Genomic DNA, 25,232 nt, shown 5'->3' on the forward strand with positions numbered 1-25,232 from the left:
TGTCGGAGAGTCTTTAGTGTCTTTTGGAAGCTTTGATATGTTCCAGCTGCTGCATTAATCAAGCTGATCTACATAGATTTTTGCAGATCTGCCTTGTCTCCTTTTACACAACTTACTGCATGTGTAAACATCATTAGGGAAGTTCTGTATGTCTGACTACGGCAAACAAATCAGAAGTAAAAGCGACGAGCAGCTCCACTGTACAGGCCTGCTCGTTAATCACGGAACATTTTTCAGTGTCCGGACTTTGATCTGTGGACCGGAGGAACACACCGCAGCCACATCAATTCTCAGGAGTTTGGGAATGTTGTTGAACGTCATTTCAGCACGCATCAGTTAAAGTGCTGAGTGTCACTTTAGTACCTACAGTAAAATTATATTGGGCTCCCTGTAAACATTAACTGCAGAGATTGAGTAGATATAAAGCATTAAGTACAAAAACTCATCAGTGGCTGAACTAGATAAATAAAACACTCTTAACTCTATAATAATTAATAATATTATCTAGAGAAAAACACTAATTTATACCAGAAATGATAAAGCCAAATGCTAATGAGGAATGAAGAAGACATTATCTTCTGTAAGAGGGTTAAACTATCATCATTAGATGATGTTTGCGCTCGTGTTTCAACTCCATAAGCATAAACTGGGATTGAGGATAATTAATATACTTCCCATGTATCTGTAAAAACATCAAACGTCTTTACCATTTCATGAACTATTAATATATCATATCTTTCACAAATGACATTATAGCATTTCCTGAGTTGAAAGAAAACCTCTCGACAACGCTGCCTCACACATACATTAAACATAAAACCCATCATTCTCCAACTGATGAAAATTTAAACAACTCTTTTTATGGCATGTGGGAGCTTATGAAATCAGCTGCAGTCAGAAGAGCATTCAGTACAATTTGAATCAACTGAGTGATTATTCCCTTTAAACAACTGCCAACTTACATCAGACATGTATAAATTTAACAAAGCTCTTTTGTTTGATTTATATGTGCAAACAAGCATTGGGTAACCCCTCGGCATACATTTCATATAAACACGTCTGCGTGACAGCAGTAACTTCACAATATCATCACTGCTGTCACACACACACACTCTGCACAATATTAAATTACTGGAGCGCCTCTGAATTCCTCAGCTGTAGACAACGCACCTGTGAGAGTTAACCCCACGATAAATGCATCTCAGACAGCAGTGAATGTTGATCCAGCAGATCCAGAGCTGCACATCATGCCGGTCATCAGCGATGACGACCCCTCCCCCTCCAGAGCCTCTGCTCCAATCAGGCCCTGCCGCTGCAAGTTGAGGATGGAGTCGGCGATGATGCGGGCTGTTTTCTTCTGGTATCCCCCGGATGTCACCATTAGTATGGGGATGTCCCGTCGCCTCGCAGCCCTGAACACAATCTCATCTCTCTTTACAATGCCCTGGAAGAGAGAGACGGGGGAGAACCCGGTCTGTCAGTCTATCCACGGCTGCAGATAGTTCTAGTCATTTCTCTGAATTTTGTCAGGCTTCTGGCTAATGGTTTTATCAGCGCTCCCTTTCTGCCCTGACGGGGGTGGGGGGGTGGCTGGCAGTGGCCTGACTGTCCCCATATCTCACTACTCTGTGCTGTGCAGCACCAGGCCTCTCAGGGTGACACATATGGGAGGAAAGAAACACACGTCCCTGTTTGTTTGGAGATTCAGAGTGGGAGCAGCTTGCTTCAAATACCGTTGTAGTACAAGGAATGATTTTTAACATTAATGGGCACGACAGAAACATGTGTTCTACTAGAACTTTAAACAATAATTAAAGCTGCATCACCAAGAGTTTCTTTTTTAATTTCAAGCCACTTACCAGCCCAAAACCCAAATTAGCTCTGCAGCACACATCAGTGTAACATCCCCACTAACTCATTCTGCAGATTCACCTTATTTGCTCCAATTATTTTGTGGAATTTGCAGGATCACTGGCAGGAAATCTCTGCACACAGGAAGTAATAAATCCAAATTTGGCTCATACGGATCAGCTCTCAGTGTGTCTTCAAATCTTCTGACAAATTAGCCGCATGAAGCGCTCACATGACCTGACCCAGCTGAGTCTGCCACTTCTACATTCACATATTTTTCCTGCCATTGTAGAACTGCAGGTTAAAAATGTAACTTTCCAGTCAAAAGTCTGTCCACCCTTAACTTGTTGTTTTTCTGATGTAATAGGTATTGGTAACCAGAATCTTGATATTCTGACAGAATCAGAGCACTCTGGTTTGTTTATTGGTCCCACATTAACAATTATTCCTCCTGGTAATGTGAGTATCTTTAATACTGCCATCATTTTGTTTCAGACTTGTGAAACAGTTAACGATATTTCAGGCAGACTGGTTGCTGATGTTACAGTCTCGGTCATTCTGTCTACAGATGCTGTAAAAGTAGGTGGGGCACAATAGTAGAACCTCCAAAGATTGGGTGGACAAACTCTCCCTGTTGAATTTGAATGCAAAAGAAAATGTGTCAGAAAAAAAAGTACAAGCTTGTGTACATGAAAACACACGTGTTTCTCTGTAGAAACCTGGTAACACTTTGAGATTCTGGGTGAATGATGAATTCTGCAACTGTGGTGAGCTGTTTTGTTCCACACTGCAGCAATAATGTGCTCCGGATTTGCTACAGCTCTGATATGCGTCTAACCGCATTCTTCTCCATGGCGACAGCAGCCTCACTGAGGTATCATAAGATACGGACCCATTCACGTGGGTGTCTGTGTTGGGGAACATTGAGGATGTATTTCAAAGAACTTTGTCTATTACTACTGAGGTCGTAGCTAGTGGTGGTGTTGGAGATTATTATATTATATATTATTCTATATTCTTCCCGCTCATGTTTCTGAATTTTCTGCAGTCCGATTCAATCTATCACTGCTACGTTATAAATTAGCTATGCTGCTAACACAGACCTGAATGAACACCTATGACACTGTCAACTACAACATCATAGGCTTCATAAAATTAGACTTAATGGCAGAATAGTTGTAGTCGACTGCATTAGATTGTACAGGTGTACTTGATAAAGTGAATCTAGCAACACTATAGCACTATGAAGACACCCCAAATCCCCGAATGTCCTTCCAGCTCACCGCTCACGTTTTGAAGCTCTGGGTGTGAAAAGTAACTCTGTAACTGCAGGCTGACCGTAGTCTCTTGTGCTTTACAATGTAGACAGAACAGAGACAGTACCAGTGGTGATATGGAGAGTCCTCCGAGGGGGTCCCCATCCAAGATGTCTGTCCCTGCATTGTAGACGATGATGTCAGGCCGGACCTCGTTCAGCGCTCCCTCGGAGTGGAGCTCTACTTTCTGGAGGTACTCCGAGTCTTCAGTGCCCCAATCCAGTTCCACCTTCCTCTTTATGGCTCCTGGAGAAACCAAAACATTTAGATGGGAGTGGTGCATTGCCATTGCACAGAGCTGTCATCAACACATCAACCAATATAAAATAGTAGCAGTTCCATTAGGATGAATCCTCACATAAATGTAAGCTAGTAATTGCTGCTGCATTTCCTGCAACGGGATTCCTTTGAACAGAGACAGAGTAAAGTTTCTGATAACTGAATTCTTATGAAATGTTCAGGTAGGTGCTTCTCTAGCTATAGAATGCTTTGATGTGTAAATCTGCAGCAGCGCTTTAATTAATTAGTATGTACATATCTAGTAACTAATGCAAACGAGGAAAAAGGTTCATTAAGAGACCTTTATGTTTAAAAAGTCAAACAGAATTAAGCTGCAAAAGCAGAAAATGAACAACGCAATAGCATGTGAAACGGAGTTTTGGTAGTTTTTCAAGTCTAGTCCTGCAAGTTTTTCAAGAAGACATGAAAGAAAAAAAAGTGCCCAAAACTGAAGCCTTGGTCTTTGAAGGAAATAAATGTCTTGGAGGAAAAATATGAAGCAGAATGGAGCTGTGTGGTTTTTATCTTAAACAAGCCAGAGTGTACATTCATTTCACTTTCTTAAGGGCAGAGACGATTATAAAATGTCTTCAATTCAATTATTTGCAGAGAAGACGATAGCTGAAGGACTGGGAGAATTTTAAAGGCAGGACTGTGACGTTTTGTCCACAGAGTATTGTTAAGATTGGTGTCAAATGGTAACATGTGGTCGCCGTCAGATCGGCTTTGATGTATTGGCAGATTCATTTGTGTAAAAGCCATAATTATAGTGTTGCATGGAGTGCTGCATGACAGATTTCCTGCTGAGCGCTAATAGAGTGTACGATGGTGCAGAGGGAAATCACAGCATAATTAAAATGGCACTGAGTGACATCTAGGGGCTGAACTGAATTAGGCAGCCCCCTTCACTCCAACCTGAACCACCAACCACGAATCAGGAGCAGTGTTGTCACCACAATGCATCACATTTATATTCATGAGAACACAATAACTGCAAGACCCTGTCTAAAGACATCATTATTAGGTAAAAAACGCTTGAGGAGCTTTCACTCACTTTTGGCATATCCGTCACCAGGGTAGATGTAACGATTATACATATCCATGATGAACACTCGTCTGTCGTCCAAGAAGTCACGCTCATGTCCATTTCCCTGTATCAGAGTGGAATCACAACTTTCATTAAAAAAAAAAAAGGCACTTTGATGCTGTCTTTGCTTATTTAAGACATCATCCAAAACAGACAAGCTAAATCAAGTAATTGGTTTTTCATTCTCGATGATGCCTCATTCATGTGTCATGCAAAGCATGTGATAACTCACAGCTTTGTGACAGTCCACTACATCACTCGACTGTGCCACGTCTGCGCAGGTGTCATTCACTCAGACCCATTAGTTTACCTGAGACACGCTGCGCTGGCTGACAGCACCAGATCAGGGATAAATAGTCTTGTCGTCTATAGACATTAAATGTTAAAAATACTTATAAAAAAGTAATGGCTACTCCATTACTTTTCATTTCCTGTCTTCCATTTGTCTTCCAAGTGTCTGGCTGCTGTCAGGAGGAGATTAGTCACTGTGCCAAGCCTAGTGTTACTGGATGAACAGGAGAATGTATGGGACAAGCAGGTCAGTTTGATGCCAGCTGTACATCATGCCTAAGTGACTGTAAAATCTACAGTCTTTGAAGGGTACAAAAAAAGGGTGGCTTGTTGGTAATGTGCGGTCAAGTGATATGATATCAAGGCCAGATATTAAAGGAATAGATCAACAATTTGGGAAATCTGGTTTTTTGCTTTGTTACCCAGAGTTAGATGAGAAGATTGCTACCACTTTAATGTTTGCATGTTGAAGTATGAAGCTGGAGCCAGGATGTGTTTAGCTTATAAAGACTAGAGGTAGAGGGAAACAGTGGGCCTGGGTTTGCACAAAGTTCAAAACCGCCCCTACAAACACATCTAAAACTCACTAGTTAAGTTGTATCTCATTTGCTTATTCTGCACATAACCACAAATGTAAAAATGTAAAAGTGGTTTCATAGGAAGTTACATGCTGTAACTACTTCCTGGTGAACAGCATGCTGGAGCACTGACTGCCAACTGACTTCACATAACCATTAGGTTGTCAGGCAACCAGCAGAGATGCTGCACAGAAGTCCTCTGTGGACAAATAAACTGTTCTTCGTCAATTACTATCCCTGTTGGTTGGCAAATTACTGAACTTAGAAAAGAGCAGGTTTTCAGCCTCTTGGGTCAGAGTTAGAATGTGCATTACAGCTAATGGACTTAAACTGTACATGGACCAGTTGGTTTATTTTGGTGTCGGTTAAAGGGAAATTTTCACTTCATCTTTCAATCGTAGGGCAATTCATTACAAAACACATTAGAAATCATCCTCAGGGGATAATATCTACTGATCTGGGTCCTGTTTTCCAAAGCATTTTAAGACAAGGATTATTTTAGCCAATAGACCTATTGTCTGAGTGACAAGGGTTTCTCCACACATCTTTCAGCAATGTGGAGCTAAATTAGGTTCTTCTCGGAAAAAGGACAGCAAAGACCATTAGACTAACCAGAGCACACTGCAAATCACTCATCGCATTCAAGACCCTTTCTTCCCTGAAGTCCTATTGTTTTATGATCATGGATGAGTTTCTTGGCCTAGGCTTCACTTTTAATAAACGTACATCAACTTTGTATGTGACGAGTGTCATGATGCTCCAAGTCAAACATTAATTCCTGCCATATTAAGTGAAGCATAATCTCATGAGACAGCTGTTGAAATCCCACAAATCCCACACAGCGTAGAGGCCCTATTTCAGGGGTAAAGTGGTAGGTCTCGGGTGCATGGACTGTGGGTGTCTCCAAGCCCCCTAGCGTTGTTGGATTGACGTTTAATACAATTTATTTTGTAGCTTAAAGGTATTCTTTAATTTACCAATAACATAATCTATCATTAGATACCTTTACTTTGGTAACATTAGCAAGCAAAAGTACTTTTACTTGAGTATAATATTCTACTATTACAAAACTAAACATTTGCAATAAGGTCATATCACAGTAAACGGTAATCACAACAGTCATACTTTACATCATGATTGCCTTTAGTTAATCCATCCTTAGACACACTGAGCAGTGATCTGTGTATTGCAGCTTTATTGGATTGGTTGTTCAATTTGTTTGAATTTAAGAGAGTTGGCTGGACATTGAATGCAACTCAGTGTCTGTGTCTCTTAGATCCTTTGCACCCATTTACGTTTTTATGCACATTTGGATTTCTTTAAATTGTTGAAAAAGCCTAAAAATCTTGCACACACTGAAAAATCATACTCACGTGATGCTTCGATCTGCAGACTTTCATAAAGTAAATTCATGAATCGTCAAAGCTTTGAAACGAACGGTTTATGGTATAGCCCTAATTAAAACATAATATTAATAGTTTGCAGAACACTTACAAGCCATTAGCATTGCCTGCCCATCTGCACATCGCCTTCATGTCACTGATACCAAACACCTCCCCCAGAGCTGAAAAATGTAATGTGTGTGATCCTGATGCAGGGAGTATCCTCTCACTCACAGAAAACTGTGCATTGTCAGTAGAATGCTTCATCGCAGCATACGGTAAAGCTGGTACATGTGTAGTCTCCACAAATGGCACAGACCAGTGTGAGTTTTAGTTTGTACTGCATGGATAAACCAACAAACATATTGCACCGAGGGCCTTCGTGAGACAGTGATGAAATCTACATGTAAGTGAGCAGTCTGCACTGCTCCGCTCTAAAACACAGCCTAAGACTATAAATCAGCTCATATGCCGCCTGAGCTCCTGCTGCCTGCAGACTTATTAGTCTTATCCTCTCCCCCACATACTGTACAATAAAAGATTACTGTTTCACTGCCATTTGTTAGTGTCAGCCAAAAGCCTTCACTACTGGCTTTAAACAGGCCTTTCCTTCAGTTCATTAAAACGGATAACCTCCTTTACCAGGTTCAAACACCTGTGTTAAATATTGGAACCATCTATCACTACTTAACAAAACATAATCAGAAGGGCAAAAGGAAAAAATAGAACATTTTCTTTTTCATCTGCGAGGAACAGGAAGGATGTCATTTGTAGTGAATGAACTTTACCAGACGACAAGATGATGGTCGTAAGGAGGGAATGATTCTCTCTAGTTTCAAAACAAAAACACGAACTTGAACTTGACTTAAGTTTTGCCTCAACACACTGCACTGTGCCTGATCAAATACAATACGCGCAATGATAAAATACACGCGAGCACACATTCCTGGTAGAATACTTTGCAACATATACAGGGTGGTTTGAATTGTTCACCTGCTGATAGTTGAGGAAAAATAATCTCGGCAACTGCTATGCAGTGCTTTGGTATTTGATAAGCTTTCGAATTCATGGATCTATGTATCAAAGGACCTCACAAAAGCATCTTTCATTGCCTGACAGGTGCTTGAAATTACACGCCGCTCTATACAGTATCAGTTGGGTTGTGATTTCCTTTAATTTGTTACTCATTCATATGTAAAGTGGACTAAATATTAGAAAGACTTTTCTTATATAATCCAGTGCAGTACATCAACACCACTTCAGACACTATTCGGTGTCGGTGGATATGTCAACTACACTACGTTGCCAAAGGTCAGAGGACACCTGAGCATCACACCGATGTGAGCGTGTTGGACATTCCACTCAAAAACCATGGGCATTGGTATGGAGTTGGAACCCCCTTTGCAGCTACAGCAGCTGCCACTCTTCTGGAAAGGGTCTATGCAAGATTTTGGAGTGTGGCCGTGTGGATTTGTGCCCATTCAGTCAAAAGAGGATTTGTGATGTCAGAAACTACTGCTGGATGAGAACGCCACAATCTGCATTTTAATCCCTACCAAAGGTGTTCAGTGGGGTTGAGGCCGGGGCTCTTAGTGAGCCAATTGCATTCCTCCACACCAAATTTGTCTAACCATGTCTAATGGACCTCACTTTGTGCACATGGGCACTAAGGGCTTCCCCAAACTATTGCAACAAAGATGGAAGCGCCCAATTGACTAAAATGCCTTTGTATCTTGTAGCATTAAGGAGATTCTTCACTGGGACTAGCCTGAGCCTGGGCCTAACACTGAAAAACAGCCCCAGACCATCGTCCCTCAAACTTTGCAGTAAGCATTACACATTTTGGTAGGTCGCGTTCTCTCCATCCGCCAAACCCAGATTTGTCCATCGGACTTCCAGATAGCGAAGCATGATTCATCCTTCCAAAGAACACAAAAGAACACATTTCCACTGTTCCAGAGTCCAGTTGTCTCCACCACTCCATGCTTGGTATTACACATGTTGACATGACGCTTGCATGCAGCTGCTCAGCCATGGAAACCCATTTAATGAAGCTCCTAGGCGCTTCCACTTCACAATAATAGCACTTACAGTTGACTGGGGCAGATCTAGTGAGGCAGAAATTGTATGTATCTGCTACCAACGTGCGCAGCTGCTGAAACACCTGGAAATAATAAGCCGAAGGCATGTCCACTGACTTTTAGCCATATAGTGTACCACTGTTTGTCTTTACTTAGTAAAGTGTGTGTTGGATGGTCTATGAAAACATATTTGACACATAAAATAATCCCCTGGGTATCTTACCACATGCAGAGCACTCACACTGATACACAGCACATAATAGACAGATAGGAATATGCCTTCACAGCAGAGCTCCAGTCAAGCTTGTTATGAACTGAACCTAAAATTGATCATTACCGTTTTGTTGACTGGGTGAATAAGCAACACAGCTGCCTAGGCCATAATCTCAATTTATGTAAGGACAAGAGCACTTTAAGTGTCATGTTCCAGGGTTGTAATTAGGATTTTACTGCATATCCCCAATATTTCTCTCTGCCCAATTATCTGCTGAGAGGGGCACTTCAGGCCTATCTCCGTGCCTTCATGCAGATTTGTGCTTTTGTTCTTCTTCATGAATTATTTACTCGGCATCTGTATTGATCGCTGCTTCCGTCAATAGGTAAAGGCGCATTATTACCAATGAGCCATAGCTCAAAAAGAATAAAGCTCTATTCCTGGAAAACGGCCATGGACCTCAGGAACCTTGAGACATCATCAATATTAACACAGTTCTCAGGGCTAATTGGTGGTGGATACAAGTCATTATGTTGAAAGCACAAGGTAAGACAAAAAATATGATAATCAGACTTCCAAAAATGTTGAGTCACTGTTCTCTACAGTTTGGAGGAGCTCAGCACCACTAACAAAGACATGACAAACAAGACATGTAGCAAAGAGGAAGCACAGTAAGTGGGATAATGTTATGGAGCTACACTGGTTCTAATCTCATCATGATCAGATACACGTGTCCTAATATAAATTGCTGCACACTGAACAAAGTTCAATACAATTTATTTATTAAAAGCGATGAATGTACAGGCCATATAAAAATGAATTATATAGAAAAAATGATACTGCAGTCCCTTTATGGTACTCTGTACTCTGCGCTAGAGTGCTTTATTTATTGGCTTTGAGAGGCTGGTTCTGTCCAACATCCAGGCCTGCATCCCCTCCTGTATCGACCAACACCAGTTTGCCTACAAGGACTAATAGATCCACTGCTCTCACTCACCTAGAAAACCCCAACACCTATGATGCTTTTTGCTCACTTCAGTTCAGCTTTCAATTCCATCAACCCGCACAAGCTGGTCAACAAATTGCAGACACTTGGTCTAAAAACCCTCTCTGTCTGTGGCTCAAGGACTTTCTCACCAACATACCCCAGCACATCAGGCAATGACACCTACAATCATATTCAACACCGGTGCCCCCCAAGGATGTGTCCTCAGCCCACTCCTCTACTCCCTCTTCACCTATAACTGCACTCTCACCCACAGCTCTAACACCATAACGAAATTTCTTGACGACACGACCATAGTGGGTCTGATTACAAATAATGGAGGAAAACTTACTACATAAGTGAGGAAAGTGCCTACAGGGAGGAGGTTTGGTTACTGCCTGCATGGTGTGAAGGAAATGACTTGATCCTTGACACCAAAGACACAAAGGAAGACGTCATAGACATAGCGCACTGGACTATGCGCCTACGGGGAGGATGTCGAGTGGGTTGCCAATTATAAATACCTTAAATACTTCAGAGGACCTGACCTGGAGGGTGAACACTGCATGCCTGGTCAAGAAGGCCCAGAAGCGCCTCTTCTTCCTGAGAACCCTGAGCGCAACAAACTCCCACAGAAACTACTGATACATTTCGACCGCTGCACAAGAGTATCCTGACTTTCTGCCGCACAGTCTGGTACTCTTGCTGCACTGCAGAGGAGAGGAAGGACCTACAGCGGGTGGTGAAGACGGCTCAGTGGATTGTTGGCTCCACACTTCCAAACCTGACAGACATCTTCACAGACGAGCTAACAACATCAGGAGAGAACCTTCACACCCTGGTCACCACCTGTTCAGTACCCTCCCCTCAGGAAGACTCAAGGTCATACGGGCTTGGACCAACGTCTGAGAAACAGCTTCTTCCCAGCTGTGGACAGTCTGCTGAAACGCCCCCCCCCCCCTCCTCAAGTGCAATAATTCTGCTGCTACCTCAAGTGCAATAACTGTACATATATTCATATTGCTATGCATATATTTGATCTATCTATCTATCTATCTATCTATCTATCTATCTATCTATCTGTCTGTCTGTGTGAGTGATAATGTGTTTCAAATCACAAGACATAAGATATTTCACACACATCACAATGTCAACAAGCCCGAACACACAAGTAGCTGACACTGCTGCAGATATCCCAGTGATAGTCCAATATTATCCAAAGCTGGTATGCGCTCAGCTGTTTGCCAGTGGAGATGTTTTTAGATACGTTCAACTGAATATGACAATAAGGGCCAATTTGGCCTGCAGGAAGCCTGATTGATTAGTGTGGTGGTAAAAGGGGGGTTATCTTGTCATCAATGTCAGCTTCTAAGCAACAATGCACATTGACACAGAGAGTGGTAATGGTATCGGCTCACCTGATGAGCATCAAGATCGATGATGGTAGCCCTGGAGATGCCTTCCACTCTTTCAAACAGAAACTGAGAAATAAATAGAAAAATATTTGCTTTCTCACTCTTACTGACACATTCACAGTTCAAATTCTCACTGAGGGATTCCAAAAGTAAAACTTCTAGTCTTGAGATGAAATTGCACAAATTGTCCACAATAACCTGGTTGAGCCATCATGTACACCGTCATTTGGCCACTGTGGCCACAAGTGGGAATTCCAGGATGTGAGACCAAACCAGCAGGAGGAAGAACAACAATTTTGACATAGCTGAGCTACACACTGATTTATGGAACTGGAGTTACATCCAGGTACCTCATGTGATTTTTCTGTGTGTCGTTGCTGGACACGAGGCTACCATCACGCAATGCCATCCTTTACATTCATTAAGTCATCAGCAGGTCTGTGGTTTAATCGCTTTGCTAGAAGTTTGTTGGTGAAAAGGACAAGACTACTGTCTTTATGTCGTCTTAATTCACGACAGGCGTAACCGGATCACCAGCATCAGAACCATGTACGTAAAACAGAAGCAGCCAGTAACAGGGCTGGCAGTAACCAGGTGGAATCTCTGTCAATGCCCTGACATGTAATGGCTGTTTTGAAGATGTACGTCTTCTGAAGCTATTCTTTACGTTTGCTAACATTAAGCTGATATTAGCTACAATAACATGCAGGTCATACCAGACCAAGTAGCTGTAGCAGAAAAACCCTTGAGAGTATTGAAGTAAGCGAGGCTGTGTTTTATTTCTTGTGAGGGTAGCTTTTTATTTGTAATGAGGAAATTATTTAGTCTTTTAACAGATATATATATTCTAAATTAAGAACTTAATCTGCATACTTCTTCCTACATGCACCCACAGCCAGTGTTTGAGTGAATGTTTCCAATATGCTGACACCGTGTACATCATTACACTTACCTTGATGGCTAGAGTGATGTCAGCGTAGGCACAAAAGCCCCCTCCCCTGTCGCTGGAGCAGTGGTGAAAGCCTCCTCCTGGGACACAGAAAATCCATTGGTTCAGTGTCAGGGCCATTAGACAAGCCGAGCAGGTCACAGCACATCTGAGAAGTTTATCATTCTTAATGACCATAATTGACAACTTAAAATAGGCTGTTATTGAGTTTATTGCAGCTGATAAAAATGGCCACTGTTCCCCTGTGGTACAACAATGGGTGTACTGACATCAGAATGGGACTATTTAATTGCTCCTAAAATGTGGAAAGAGCAGCAGTGTAAAAGGACGAAGAGGAATACCAAGACACTTTAAAGTGAGGTGATGACCATTCATTCAGGTTAAGAGTTATGGTCCCCCCTGCCCTGCTTTGGCTCATGTTCATTAAACTATAGCGTAAAGTGGAATATTAATAAAGGCCAGCAAGGCAGCAGGTGAAATGTGATTATCATTTATTGCCTGGCCTTCCAAAACCATGTTCTATAAAGCCTCTACATCCTCATAGTGTTGAGACACGCAATATGTAGATTTTAGGCGCATTTGAATAGCCTTTACATCTTTATTAAAATCATGTTTATTGATGCAGAACAATCTTTCCTCCCAATTCACCAACAGAAGGTGTAAAGCAGCTGAGTAAGCACGGGGTGCAGAAGTCTGATGTGGCTTTTTAAATTCCCTGCTTGGCATAAAACCAGGAGGGGAGAAATAAAGAATGACCCTGGTTTTTCAACTATAGACCTCCTACTTAATCAGGTGGTAGAGAGTCGGGCAGGAAATGCCTGTTTTTTTCAAGATAGCTATCTAGTTGAGTCTGTGGTTCAGTTTTATGGAGGAGATGCAGGGCTCGTCAGCATGACTGCACAGATTACAACCTCAGATCTTTGCCTTCTTTCTTGCAGAGTGAGTGATTCACGCTGATATCTGCCGGCTGTCAAAACTGTCCTGAAACTCAAGTCTGGATGAAAGAGATACAGCCTTGTGTCATACTTTAAAATCAAAGTTGAATAGTTTTGTCAGTAATGCAACATTTAATACAAACCGGCCTGTGCAGAATTACTCTGGTGCACTTGATAATCAGCAAAAGCAACGTAACACTGCCTGGGTGACACTTTTTACTCACAACAGTGAAACATTCATATGCAATGTATCATCAAACCGTTCACTGCCAACACAAGTGATCAAACTGAGTCTGCAAAACATATAAACGTCAATATATTTTGTTGTTTTTCCTACTACATCCACTCCTGGCTGCAGCAGGACTAGGGCTTTTTTGGTGACATATGGGCGACTGTGAGCACTTGGTTACGGGTTAGAGAGAGACTATTCAATTGAAAAAGTCAACGCTGACTTGAAGCATGGGACAGGACGTGCCGACTTCCTATCATATATCTAAACAAAAGCAGTCTTTCCCAAAGTTTAACAAATGTTGTCTAAAGCTAAGCACATGCAGGAAGGAGGACATGAACCCTGGTTCTCAGTGTCAAAGTTCTGCACATCGAGAGTGACCCCACTCACTCAGTAATAACCCTAAGAACTGATCTGGACAGCCCTGCTCAGTACGCACGCAGCTCCGGAGTTACAGGTGTGAAGTGATCCTACAACCAATGCATTTAAATCTATTTTCTCAGTCAGTTTTCAGTTTTCTGGTAAAGGTAGAACACTTTTTGTTATTTCTCATGAGAGATTTCTGTGTGACAGAAGTTAGAAAACTACTAGTCAGTTTTAGTCTGTTAGGTTGTAATGTTGAATATTTATAATGTAAACTAATCTAAAGAAACAGTTTTTGTCTTTCTATTAAGAGAACTGTCAATAAAATAGGTTCCAAATGTGGGGGTTTGAATTTCGGATGTGGGGCAAATATTGGGTTCACATTTGGATCACAGATTGTGTCTTTGTGTGAAATTCTTTACAAGGGTTCATGTTAAAGCCCTTACTTTAGTCTGCCTGGGACGGTTTGACAAAGTTAGTCTTACACCTAACTAATAAGCACCTAAATGTATCCATTGCACAAAGCTGTCTAGTTCTTAATTATCTTCAGTAGGACTAATTTGCTAGGAATTCTGGGTAAATTAAGACTTTTTCCAGACTAAAAAAATACAGCTGTCTGACATCTTGCCACTTAGTTCAACATCAGGCACTCATGGTAACACAGACTAACAGATAACTCTCACATATTGAGGTTAAATGTATACCAGTTGAGTGCAGAAGGACTTGTTGTCTACGTTTGGTATCTAGAAACTTGACTTACCAACATTTATAGCCCATCCTCGGTCAACAGCAAGTTTTCCTGCCTGTGTATAACAAGACGCTTCAGTTAAAGCTTTAATATCAACCGACATAGATGTATGAATATGAATGAGTCATACACAATTTCATTTTATGAAAGAAAATGACCTTTTCCAGATAAACCACAAAATGCAGCAACAATCATCAAGCAGCTTTTGCAGTCACCATATTGTTTACTGAAGAGCAGAGGAAAACATACAATTTCTTTGTGAAATTAGAAATATGTCTCAAGGCGGTGCGTTAAAAGGCGACTTTTAAGTGCAGGGCGCAGATCTCGAAAAACACAATGAAAGTAAGGCATGTGTTCACCACTTATAAAGCTGACCTCCGACCACATAGGGCCCATACACAGCCTTCACTTCACATGGAGACATTATACAATTCCTCCTACAGGTCTTTGGCCTGTTTCTGCTCAGCAGCTTTTGGGTTAAGAGCATTCGGATTTAATCTGGAGCAGTGTTGCCCTTTGGTTATTTGACCTTATAGTCTGTAAACTCTGCTTCTTAGAATTAAAAGGTTATAGGTTTTAAATAAGAGCCAATGTGTCCCTTCACTTATTCCCCCCTCAGGCTACTTTCTATCAGGACGGACCAAATAATTAGGCTGAGCAAAACTTTTCATTCCCCTTAACTCTACAACATTTGCATAAAACAGCTATTTAAATTCTATTAAACTGTTTTGTCAACAAGAGTGCCTCATTATCAAACTCAAGGCCTGGGGGTGTATAGCTTCTTAAGGCTAACTAAACAGGTGAATGGCTCCTGTAACACAGTCTCTAGCAACATAATAAAACTGTGCCAGTTAAAGAACAGTTTTCTGTGAGACATGAAGCCGTGTAACAGCCCAGCAAATGTAAATTCTATAGAGCTCAACGCTTCAGTACCAGCACAGTGATCCATGTGCTGGACTGACCACAGTTTGCAGTGGTGCTACACACCAGGCCAACTCTGCCAAGTGCACATCCAGGGGGATGAAATTAGGCAAGAAGTGTATTATTATAGTCAGACACCAAGCGTAATGTGCCAAAAATCTACTTAACTTTATCTCCTTTACAAGTTCATTATAAATGCATTTATTCACACCATAAATTAGACTTCCATAAAATCAATAGAAAAGATTTCTGTTGCATAAGAAGAAGAAGAAGAAGAAGAAGAAGGGGGCTTAAACGTATGATTGACACTGAGTTACTGTTCTCTATGTCTTAATCTCTAAACATTTAACAAGTTAAAAGCTGTTTTGTAGAATTTAAGTGAAATTCTACATTTGTGATGCCAGCTGGGTGCTGGGGGCTGCATGTGTGATCTGTGATGCACCTGCAGAGCTGGTAGTACAGCTGCACTCCAAATTATTCAGCCCACATTGCAAAGTAGGTGTATTGGCAGAATGTGCAAACTTTCAGCTGTGTTCAATGAACAACTCAAACAACAACAACTGAAATAGCTCAACACAACTAATATTACTGGTGGTTTCTCCAAATTCAACACAATTACGATTATTATAAAATCATTCAACCCCTTCTTGACAAGCATCTTTAGCACTTCGTAGAGCACCCTTTTGCTGTTATGACCTCCTGCAAAACATGATGTGTAGACAGACACCATGCTCTGACAGCATTCCTGAGGAATCTTGGCCCATTCCTCGTGGACAACAGCCTCCAGCTCTCTAATGTTCTTGGGTTTGTGTACTGCCACCACCATCTCCAAGTCCCACCGGAGATTTTCTATGGGATTCAAGTCAGGCAACTGTGATGGCCACTCCAGCATCTTCCAGGACTTCATCCGAAGCCTTGGTGGACTTTGAGGAATGCTCGGGATCATTGTCCTGTCGGAAGATCCATTGAAGACCCAGGCTTCAGCTTCCTCACAGACGGCATGTGTTTTCTCCTGGATTTCCTGATACTTGTTTGTATCAGGAAACCCACCTTGCCCTCCAAACGCTGCCAGAAGAAGCAAAGCAGAGCATTGCTGAGCCACCGCCATTGCTTCACTGTAGAGTTCTTTTCAGCGCATGCCTCATTCCTCCTCCTCCTTAATGTAGAAACTGAAACCTCAGTGCCTGCTGCCACCATGTCTTGCTGCAGGTTTTTTGCCGTCACTTGAAGGTTTTTGGTTGATAGCTTCCTCGTTCTCCCTCTTCCTCTTTTTCCAGATAGTGTAGCCAGTGTTCCTTTAGCTTTGAAATTGTGAACTATACTTCCAACAGCATCTCTGGGAACATTCAGCACCTTTGCTGTCTTTTTTGTATCCTTTTCCTTGTTTGTGCAAGGCAATGATTTCCACTCTTAACTTTTAGGACAGTTCTCAGTTAAACCTCTGACCAGTCCGGGTATTTGATGTGTTCTATCTCAAGCACACCTGATGCAACTACTGAGGCCCTTAATTAGTTGCATCAGGTGTGCTTGAGACAACACCTGATGTGCAAATGAGTGCTCTTTTGAGGGATTCTATTCAGGGGGTTGAATAATTTCGAGACTGCAGAAGTCATTAAAAGTGGCGTTTTGTGTTTTGGAAAACTACCTGTAATATTAGTTGTGTTGAGCTATTTCAGTTCTTCTTGTTTGAGTTGTTCATCAAACACAGCTGAAAGTTTTTAATGTTTGCCAATACACCCAATTTTACAATAGAGGTTGAATAATTCTTAGCGCAACTGTATTTGACAAAGATAACAAGACCGTAGTGGATTACATCGTTAATATATGCTGGTACACTACAGAATGATATTCTTCCCCTGACAAATGAGGGTGAATAGTAGGGAGATGAGTATAATATGTTAATATTATCAGCTATCATCATGAAGGCACACAAGGAGGAAATAAGGCTCTCAGATAGCTACCATTATCGTTCCTCCAGTCTGTGTCCGCAAAGGCCTCAACACCTTCCGCTGCACCAGGAAATTAGGAAGAAACAGGAGAGGTGGGATTTCTGTGATCGTTGCCACCACCAGAGACCACTAAAGTGAGAGAGAGCACAATTAGACACAGTATATGGCGAGCTAAGACTCTCTCACAGTAACAGTAACACAGACTCTGCTGACTGAAAAGCACAAAAAGCCAAACAGGAGGTAAATTAACATATTACGTTTCATTGTGTTCCCATCGGAGTCTGGATATAAAGGTGTGGAAAAGCTGACTGTAGAAAGATATAATAATGCTTCCAGGGGGCTTAGGTTTGAGCCTCGACTCTCATATGAAAACAGGACAGCACAGATTAATGCAAATTCACAGCAAAGTACTGAGGTACCTCCTCCGAGATTTGGTTGTGCATGCAGTCAAGGGGATGAGAGATAAATACAAAGTCTCTGAACATGATAAAACTCGTGTTATCAGCTTTAATTTTCCTGCTGCAAGCACACTTTTGCGAGAGATTTACAAGCACACCTCAGTACTTTCATACTCCTGACTGCATGAAATGGCCAAAAACAACTGAACCGCAACCTCCCGAATTCACTGTGGAAGGAAAAACAAACAGGCACTCTAATTAACTCCTGGGGCTGATAAATTAAAAGTACAAAAGCCCTTATTGACTCAAGGGACTCGGAGAGGTGCTATCTTCTCAATATGCTTGACATGATCAATTTGATTGATTTGACTAATTTCCCTATGGAATAATCTACTGTATTGTGATGACAGCTCATTGCTCTGTTTTGTCACTTCCTGCATTACAATGCCAAAATCCCAGCAAACAAACTGCTTAGCTTGAATCACATCAATGCTAATATCAAATGTGAGCACACGGCAAATCAATTTAAAATCCCGATGGATCCCTCAGCTCCTCAGTAATACTGAGCGATACACAGAGGAGATCTAGAAGCCGTGAAGAGATGAGGGATGTAGTGAACATGTCATGTTCTCATAATGAGGGTTCATAGACTGTATAAATGAAGTGGACTTCCTGGTCTGCCGATGCCAAAGTGCCTTAAACCTGCATCCTTTCTAGTGGCCAGCAGGGGGCGACTCCACTGGCTCCAAAAAGATGTCCGATTCTATGGAATTCTATGAGAAAATAACCCTCCAACTCACTTGATTTATTACCTCAGTAAACATTTTCCTGATGAATTTATGGTCCCAGGTGTTAGTTTCAAGTCTTCAATACAACATGATATTCATTTGGTGAATTATGGTCCCATTTAGAGTAAAATAGATGATAAAGCCGAGGATGCTTTAGAGCGGGGCTACCTTGTGACTAACCAATCAAAATGGGGTCATACCGGACTCTAACCAATCACTTACGGTTCTGAAATCGAGACGACGACAGGCAAAATGCCAAACTCGAGGCTTCAAAATGGCAGTTCATAAACCAATTCTTATATGTGCAGTCTACGAGATGGACGCACTGGAGGTTGGCAGAGTTGGAGAAAAACAAAGCGACCTTTAATCTGTTGAGGTAGCGTTTGGTGTGAACCACTAGCAGATCCTCTTCAGTGGCTTCACGGGCTTCTACGATGCTCCCATCAGTGATGAACTGCTCCTCTGAGACAAAAGCATAGACATATGAGTGAAATGAAAAAATAAGGCCATAATAGCCAGATCTAAAGGATCTTTATCAAAATGTGTAATAATGTCAAATATACCAAACAAATCTGATTTTCTTTCTTATATGTCAATCAGCAGGAAAAACCCCAGTGTTGGTCGAGCTTTAGAAATAACCATAATTTGCATCATGTGTGAATCAAACCTACGATGAGGGCTGGGTGATTGATCAATATAATTATCTAACATCTGCTTAGATATTTGTATACTGACAAAATTCTCCTATCGAAATATTGTGGTTTGAATTTCACGTCTAAATAAGTTTAATAATATCAGACTTTACTCTCAATAAATTATACTTTAAAAATACTTAAGAATATTACGATTTTTTTGGCATATTTGTTGCTTAAACTACATTATAACCTTGTTGGTAGGAGTTTTTATTGTGCCATTGATAGTAATTAAGATAATATTACAGTTTATTGATATTAAGTAGTCTACACTTCCCAGAGACTGCACATGCTCCATAGCAACATCAAGTTTGACAGATTTATGTTATAAAAAGGTCTCGCATCACATAACAGTGCATTCTAGTTATACATTAGCTGCTCCATCGTGGGACTATTTTCTTGGACCTTTCTTGAAAAAATGATCAGCCTCTGACTTTGAATGTAACACAGAGGGCTCATTAAAACCTATTACACAACAGATTTCTTTGTATGATATTCTAAATATGCTGCTTAAATCTGCAGTATCATCCACTTTTTCTCCGATTCTTGCGAGGGTAAGGTTTTCCTCAGTTCTTTATCTGCCCTCTTAACTTCTGAAAGTTTAGTGAATTCATTAAAATGAACCTTCTAAAACACTTTCGATAACAAAGGCAATCCAGGGAGCAGTTTGACAACAACTTTGTGTGAAGTTGTGCCAGTTAGCCTGTCACTGTTTTCCCTTGGCCTTAGGACCCGTGCTGGGCCTCATCTGCTGTACCTGCACAGACTTCCACAGGGAGCTTCCTCTAATTATCGGTGCTCTTATTGCCCTGCCTTTCCACACTCTACTACAGCTCACCTCTCGACTCCCTCCTCTTTGTTCTCTACCTCTCCATGCCTCTCTGATCCGCTCTGAGTGTTTCCATGTACATCAGCTTGGGGAGATGTCCTCCCCATCTGCCACTCTGCTTCTCATTTGCTTACCTCTCAAGAAGTGCACGACTTTCCCCCACTTCCCTGCATCGAATGGATGGAGCTTTTCAAGGCCCATGAAGGTGATGTTGTAATCCGGGTGGTACACAATGGGCAGACATGTTGGAGGGATGCTGGTGTACAAGTCGGTGCGATGCGGGCTGAAGGAAGAGAGTCAGAAACGTGAAGTGATTCCCCCAGCGTCTTAACAAGCGTTCTGAGAACTGTCGTATTAGTGCTTGCTCACCTCCTTTTCCCTTCATTATCTTCTTTGTGAGACATGTTTTTCAGGCATTGCTACTTTCATCTGTGGGCAAAAGTAAAGATTGATAATAAAATTAATTCAAATGCATGTGACTGCTGTGACTTACAAGGCCTCTCAGAACACACATAAGTAGGACAACTAAATAATAAAACGCTGTAATTAGGCAATTTAGTGAGCAGAGGTTACATCCACGTTACTGGAAGCATGAACTGAGGATGAGACGCTACAGTAACGTTAAACATTTCTCGCGCATGCGCAGTGACAGGCACACATTTCCAAAGACGCAACAGCAGAAGGAAACAACCCAGCGGCGGACACACACTGAGCAGCCTCTAACAGTCCGTCTCAGCTCATCGTAGCGCTGAACACACACACTTTACCACAGCGGCTGTCACAGACGTCCTGCTACCGTCTCAGCGGACAGAAACCAGCAACAGACGACGTCACTCACCTGCTGCTGTCTGCGGGAGGAAGCGGCGCACAGAAGAGCTGCTGCACACAAAGAGTCACTGGAGGCTCTCAGTGTGTGTCCTTTTTTTTTTTAGTTGCAAGCTAACAGCGAGAAGTGGTTTTTATTGACAGTGTTTCTTGGTCTGTGTCCTCATTCCGTCCTGCTCCGGCGCTACGTAGGAGACGCGTACGCAGAATGCGCAGAGCTCCGTCCGCAGCGCACACGGAGATTTAAAGCAGAAGAACCGTGAAAAGCTCTGACTGAGTCCACATCTGGTCCTGGTGCTCCTCATGTGTCCTCACCTCGCCCTGGAGATCACACACACCACACATTAGACAACATCATCCTGTCAGTGGACACAGGAGATAAAGCTGCTGAGCTTGCTTATATATTTTATATTATTATATAGAAGGATATTAGGCCTCTATAATGGTGCACTACAGTCCCAGATGTAGTTATTTTAATAATATTACACGTTAAATGTTACTAACACTTGCCAACAAAGTCGGACTGCAGTACACACTTAAATCGTATTATTATTATTTAATCTTATAATTTGCCTCAGTTGCCATTATGTTGATTCTAATTGCCAAATGCTTATTTGGACACCATTATATGGACACCTATAATTTCTATATAACCACTATGTCTCTTCACATCTTTTTCTTTTCCTATGTCTGACCCCTTTAAGCAGTTTATTAGCATATATTGTTGTAAACATGTACAGTAAATTAAAGGCCTGTACATACTCCACAAGAACAGAGAAACGTGTTCTCTCTCCCAGGGCTCTGATTTGGCAGTTCTTGCAGCTTGTTCTCAACACATCATCTGGGCAGAATTTTTTATAGCGTGGCGTCCAAGAACTATTGTGTGATTGGTCAGAAATGTGAAGTGGGCGTGGTCAATGTGGAAAGTCAGGAAATGTTGTCACTCCCACGCGTGATGTGTGCTGCAGTAGGAAGGCCTTATGAGGACTTCCCCTTTCTCGTGATGTATGAAATGTCCTGGCGAACTTTGTACTTGTTCTTGCCACCTCAAGAAAACTGACACATTTCTCTGTTCTTGCGGAGTATGTATAGACCTTAAGATGCCTGTGTCCCTGAAACTTAAATTATATGCAGTGATAAAAGTATTCAGAGCCTAATATTGAAACAAGTAATACCACAGTATAAAACTTCTGCGCTACAAGTGAAGGTTTTGCCTTTCAGATTGTCAGCAAAATGTACTTGTGCATCAAAGGTACTGATAGTGCAGAATGGCCTCTTTCAGGGTGTTATGTATGTAATACACATTATATCGTCAGTACAGCATGCGTGCAGCTTTTTAATTTAGCTGGCTGAGATGGAAGCACTGGAAACAATCTATCACATTTATTAAGATGAGTTTATATATTGGATTAACGTTAGAATGTGAAATCTAACTGTAGCTGTTAAATATAAAAATATACAATTTCCTCCTGAGATATTGGGAAGACATATAAAATTATATATAATTAAAATACTCAAATAAGTGCACCAATGATTATGGTATGACAAATGCATTTTGTCATATGTACCTAATTTCATGTGATTAAAGCTTACTTAGTCGGGCCCAACCATGTACATATTTATAATACTGTGTATCATTTTTTTCTATTTTCTAATTTCCCTCTGTTCCATGCACACCTTCTGACATTTTCCTATTTGTAGTACAGCACACATTTAAATATAGGCTATGATCTGTATTGAGTAAACAATCACAGAGCTCATAATATTGAGTTGCTTACTTCTACTATTTCCCACTCGTGCATATTTTTCTCTCATGCTTTATTTTGCTTTTCCTTGCACAGTTACACAGTTACAGCACTTTGCAGGTTGCAGAACAAGACAGTTTCTCCAGCTGGATCAAAAAAGCTTGTCAGAATGTGCGGCAAGGATTTAGCAAAGGAAAAAGAAAAATAGAGTCCTTTTATATTTACTTCAGCAACACACCAAATGTTCCCACAGGGATCGATGAAATTTTATCTTATCTGATTTCAGAATGTGCAATAATGTGCGGTTTCTCATAACTCCCCTGAATGCCGTTGATATGTCTCTTTTGAAACAGAGCAAAACGAATTCACACATCACAGATCCCACTACTGCAATGCAGTCACTTACCTGTAATTTCTGTGAATTCTGCCTATTGGCAGATAAAGAGGCAGATGTCTATAAATAGCATGATATGTTAATGCCTGTGCCTGGTAATAGAGATGGTCTACCTCTGAAGTGAGGAGAGGTGTGATCTCTCCACTGGGCTGGGAATCTAAGAGAACTCTAGAAAAGCTGTCTGTACTACTTCACAGTGAAATAAGAGTGACCTTACTGTGGCTTGTGGTATATTTTTAGCTCATGCTCATTATGTATACTGTGTCTAAAGAATACCGCATATAGTTTATTCCTGTGATGTTCAATGAAACGATTTTACACATCCATCCATAATCACCAAAGATGGAGGACAGTAGCATTTTAGAAATGCTCAGGAGCAGAATACCTCCATCACCATACAGATGCTTTTCTACATGGGGTTAATGTGATGCCAGATATGTAATAGGGTTTAGTAATTCACACAGTCAAATCACACACCACCACAAAAAGGCCAAGGATAACACACCAAAGTAGAAAACTTAATTCTACGTTGGTTTGGACCAACACAATGGGTGAATGGGTGACTTCAATAACTCAAACAACCAACACAATAAATATTCGTATCATGTATAAATAAAATCAGTCCAAACAAAGAAAAGAAGACTTCAGCATACATGTTGGTCACGCTAGGTGTAGCCTGGTGGTCAAACCTACAAAGGTGTTCTTTAACCAAGCACTGAGTTCTAGTTGTAAGGGTTCTGTCCTGCAAAGGTAACAATCCAGTTCTTTTTTCCCAACATGCTAAAACCCAACACAGCCCTGACTAAGTTTGCTATTGTAATTTGTCTTTCAGTGCATGTCCCAGACCTCCACTCACATTCTCTCTAACTAACACCCTACATTTCCAGTAGAGGGTCTGGCAGCTGCTCGACCTCTAGCTTTGACGCAAATAAAATAAACAGTGACAGCTGAACGATACCCATGTGATTTAAATGCATTGTCCATTGCCGACCAGGAGAATTCAAATATTCAAAGAGACATACAGACATGTCTTTAATGCCAGTGTTTTAAGTAATAGTTCATTACCCATACAGGTACATATTGTTGATTCTAAAGCCTCACATTGTCACTACTAATTAAAGGCACCTTATTCCACATCACATCTGTTTTCAGCTGCATAAATATTTCTTTTGGCCTGCCAGTTGTAATTTTGTTTTTCTACCTCAGTAGAAGTGATTGACACAGTGGGGTCCGCATCTGACATGAATTAGATGGTCTGCTAGGGGCAATAAACACTTCACCAACAATACTGAGCATCTGTTACCATAGCGACTGTCAAAAGAGATATGACAGCCACCCATTCTCACCGATACGAGAGAGAACAAATGAAATAAAGTTCCCGGTGCTGCAACAGAGAGGTTGATGGTGTAAATGGACCCTAAGTGAAACCTCTAAAGGTTTAATACTTTACTATAACCAGATTTCATCAATCCTCATTCACTGCACTTATCGTAGTGAGGTTGTGATGACTCCATATGGGCCAAACAATCACTTGTGGCTGTGCTGTAGATGGATGAGAAAGCAGCTTCTCAAAGGTCTTCAGAGACGTATTTGCAGAACCAAACACACTGTTTACATTTGCATCGATAAAGCCAGAAGGAGCAATTACCCTGTGCACGGACTGAAGGGATCATTTCTCAGACCAAGTGTGCTGGAAAATACTTCAGGCTTTAGACAACACATTCAACATTATTAAGAGATGGGTAGGATTACAGCAAGATGTAATACTTTAAATGACCTTAAAGTGTGCTTAGTTGAGTTCAGTCTTACAATAATTTGGACATTCCTCCTGTGGTAAAGTTAATTTGTGACTGTTAAAATGTAACCGTAAGGCTAAAACTGATCAGCTGGAGTGTGACTGGGGTTATGATACCCAAGACTGCATAGTTATATAATGAAAATGTCCTTTTCAGTTCCTAATTTCTGAGCCTAAATGTTATTCTCCTGGA

General features: G+C 41.3%; 1 protein-coding gene across 1 annotated transcript; it reads right to left on the reverse strand.

Annotated features, from left to right (window-relative positions):
- Positions 1 to 1,169: 1,169 nt before the first annotated feature.
- On the reverse strand, positions 1,170 to 20,712 carry hdac11 (histone deacetylase 11). The gene is made up of 10 exons (XM_070849285.1): positions 20,650 to 20,712; positions 20,415 to 20,563; positions 19,121 to 19,221; positions 17,586 to 17,702; positions 14,716 to 14,758; positions 12,432 to 12,508; positions 11,483 to 11,545; positions 4,501 to 4,597; positions 3,235 to 3,413; positions 1,170 to 1,444 (listed from the first exon to the last, which is right to left on the reverse strand). Exons 1-10 carry the CDS (start codon positions 20,682 to 20,684, stop codon positions 1,202 to 1,204), a joined length of 1,104 nt encoding a protein of 367 aa, XP_070705386.1. The 5' UTR covers positions 20,685 to 20,712; the 3' UTR covers positions 1,170 to 1,201.
- Between the last annotated feature and the right edge of the window lie 4,520 nt (positions 20,713 to 25,232).

The sequence above is a fragment of the Pempheris klunzingeri genome, chromosome 2 (genome assembly GCF_042242105.1).
Source record: "Pempheris klunzingeri isolate RE-2024b chromosome 2, fPemKlu1.hap1, whole genome shotgun sequence".
NCBI classification, from domain to species: domain Eukaryota; kingdom Metazoa; phylum Chordata; class Actinopteri; order Acropomatiformes; family Pempheridae; genus Pempheris; species Pempheris klunzingeri.

Bases quoted from the DNA above. Each gene is read 5' to 3' on its own strand.
- hdac11 (XM_070849285.1), bottom strand. From the start codon at position 20,684: ATGTCTCACAAAGAAGATAATGAAGGGAAAAGGAG. The intron at 3,414-4,500 runs GTGAGTGAAAGC...TGGTTTCTCCAG, and splicing joins TGGTGACGGATATGCCAAAA to GAGCCATAAAGAGGAAGGTG. The intron at 1,445-3,234 runs GTACTGTCTCTG...TCTCTCTTCCAG, and splicing joins GACTCTCCATATCACCACTG to GGCATTGTAAAGAGAGATGA.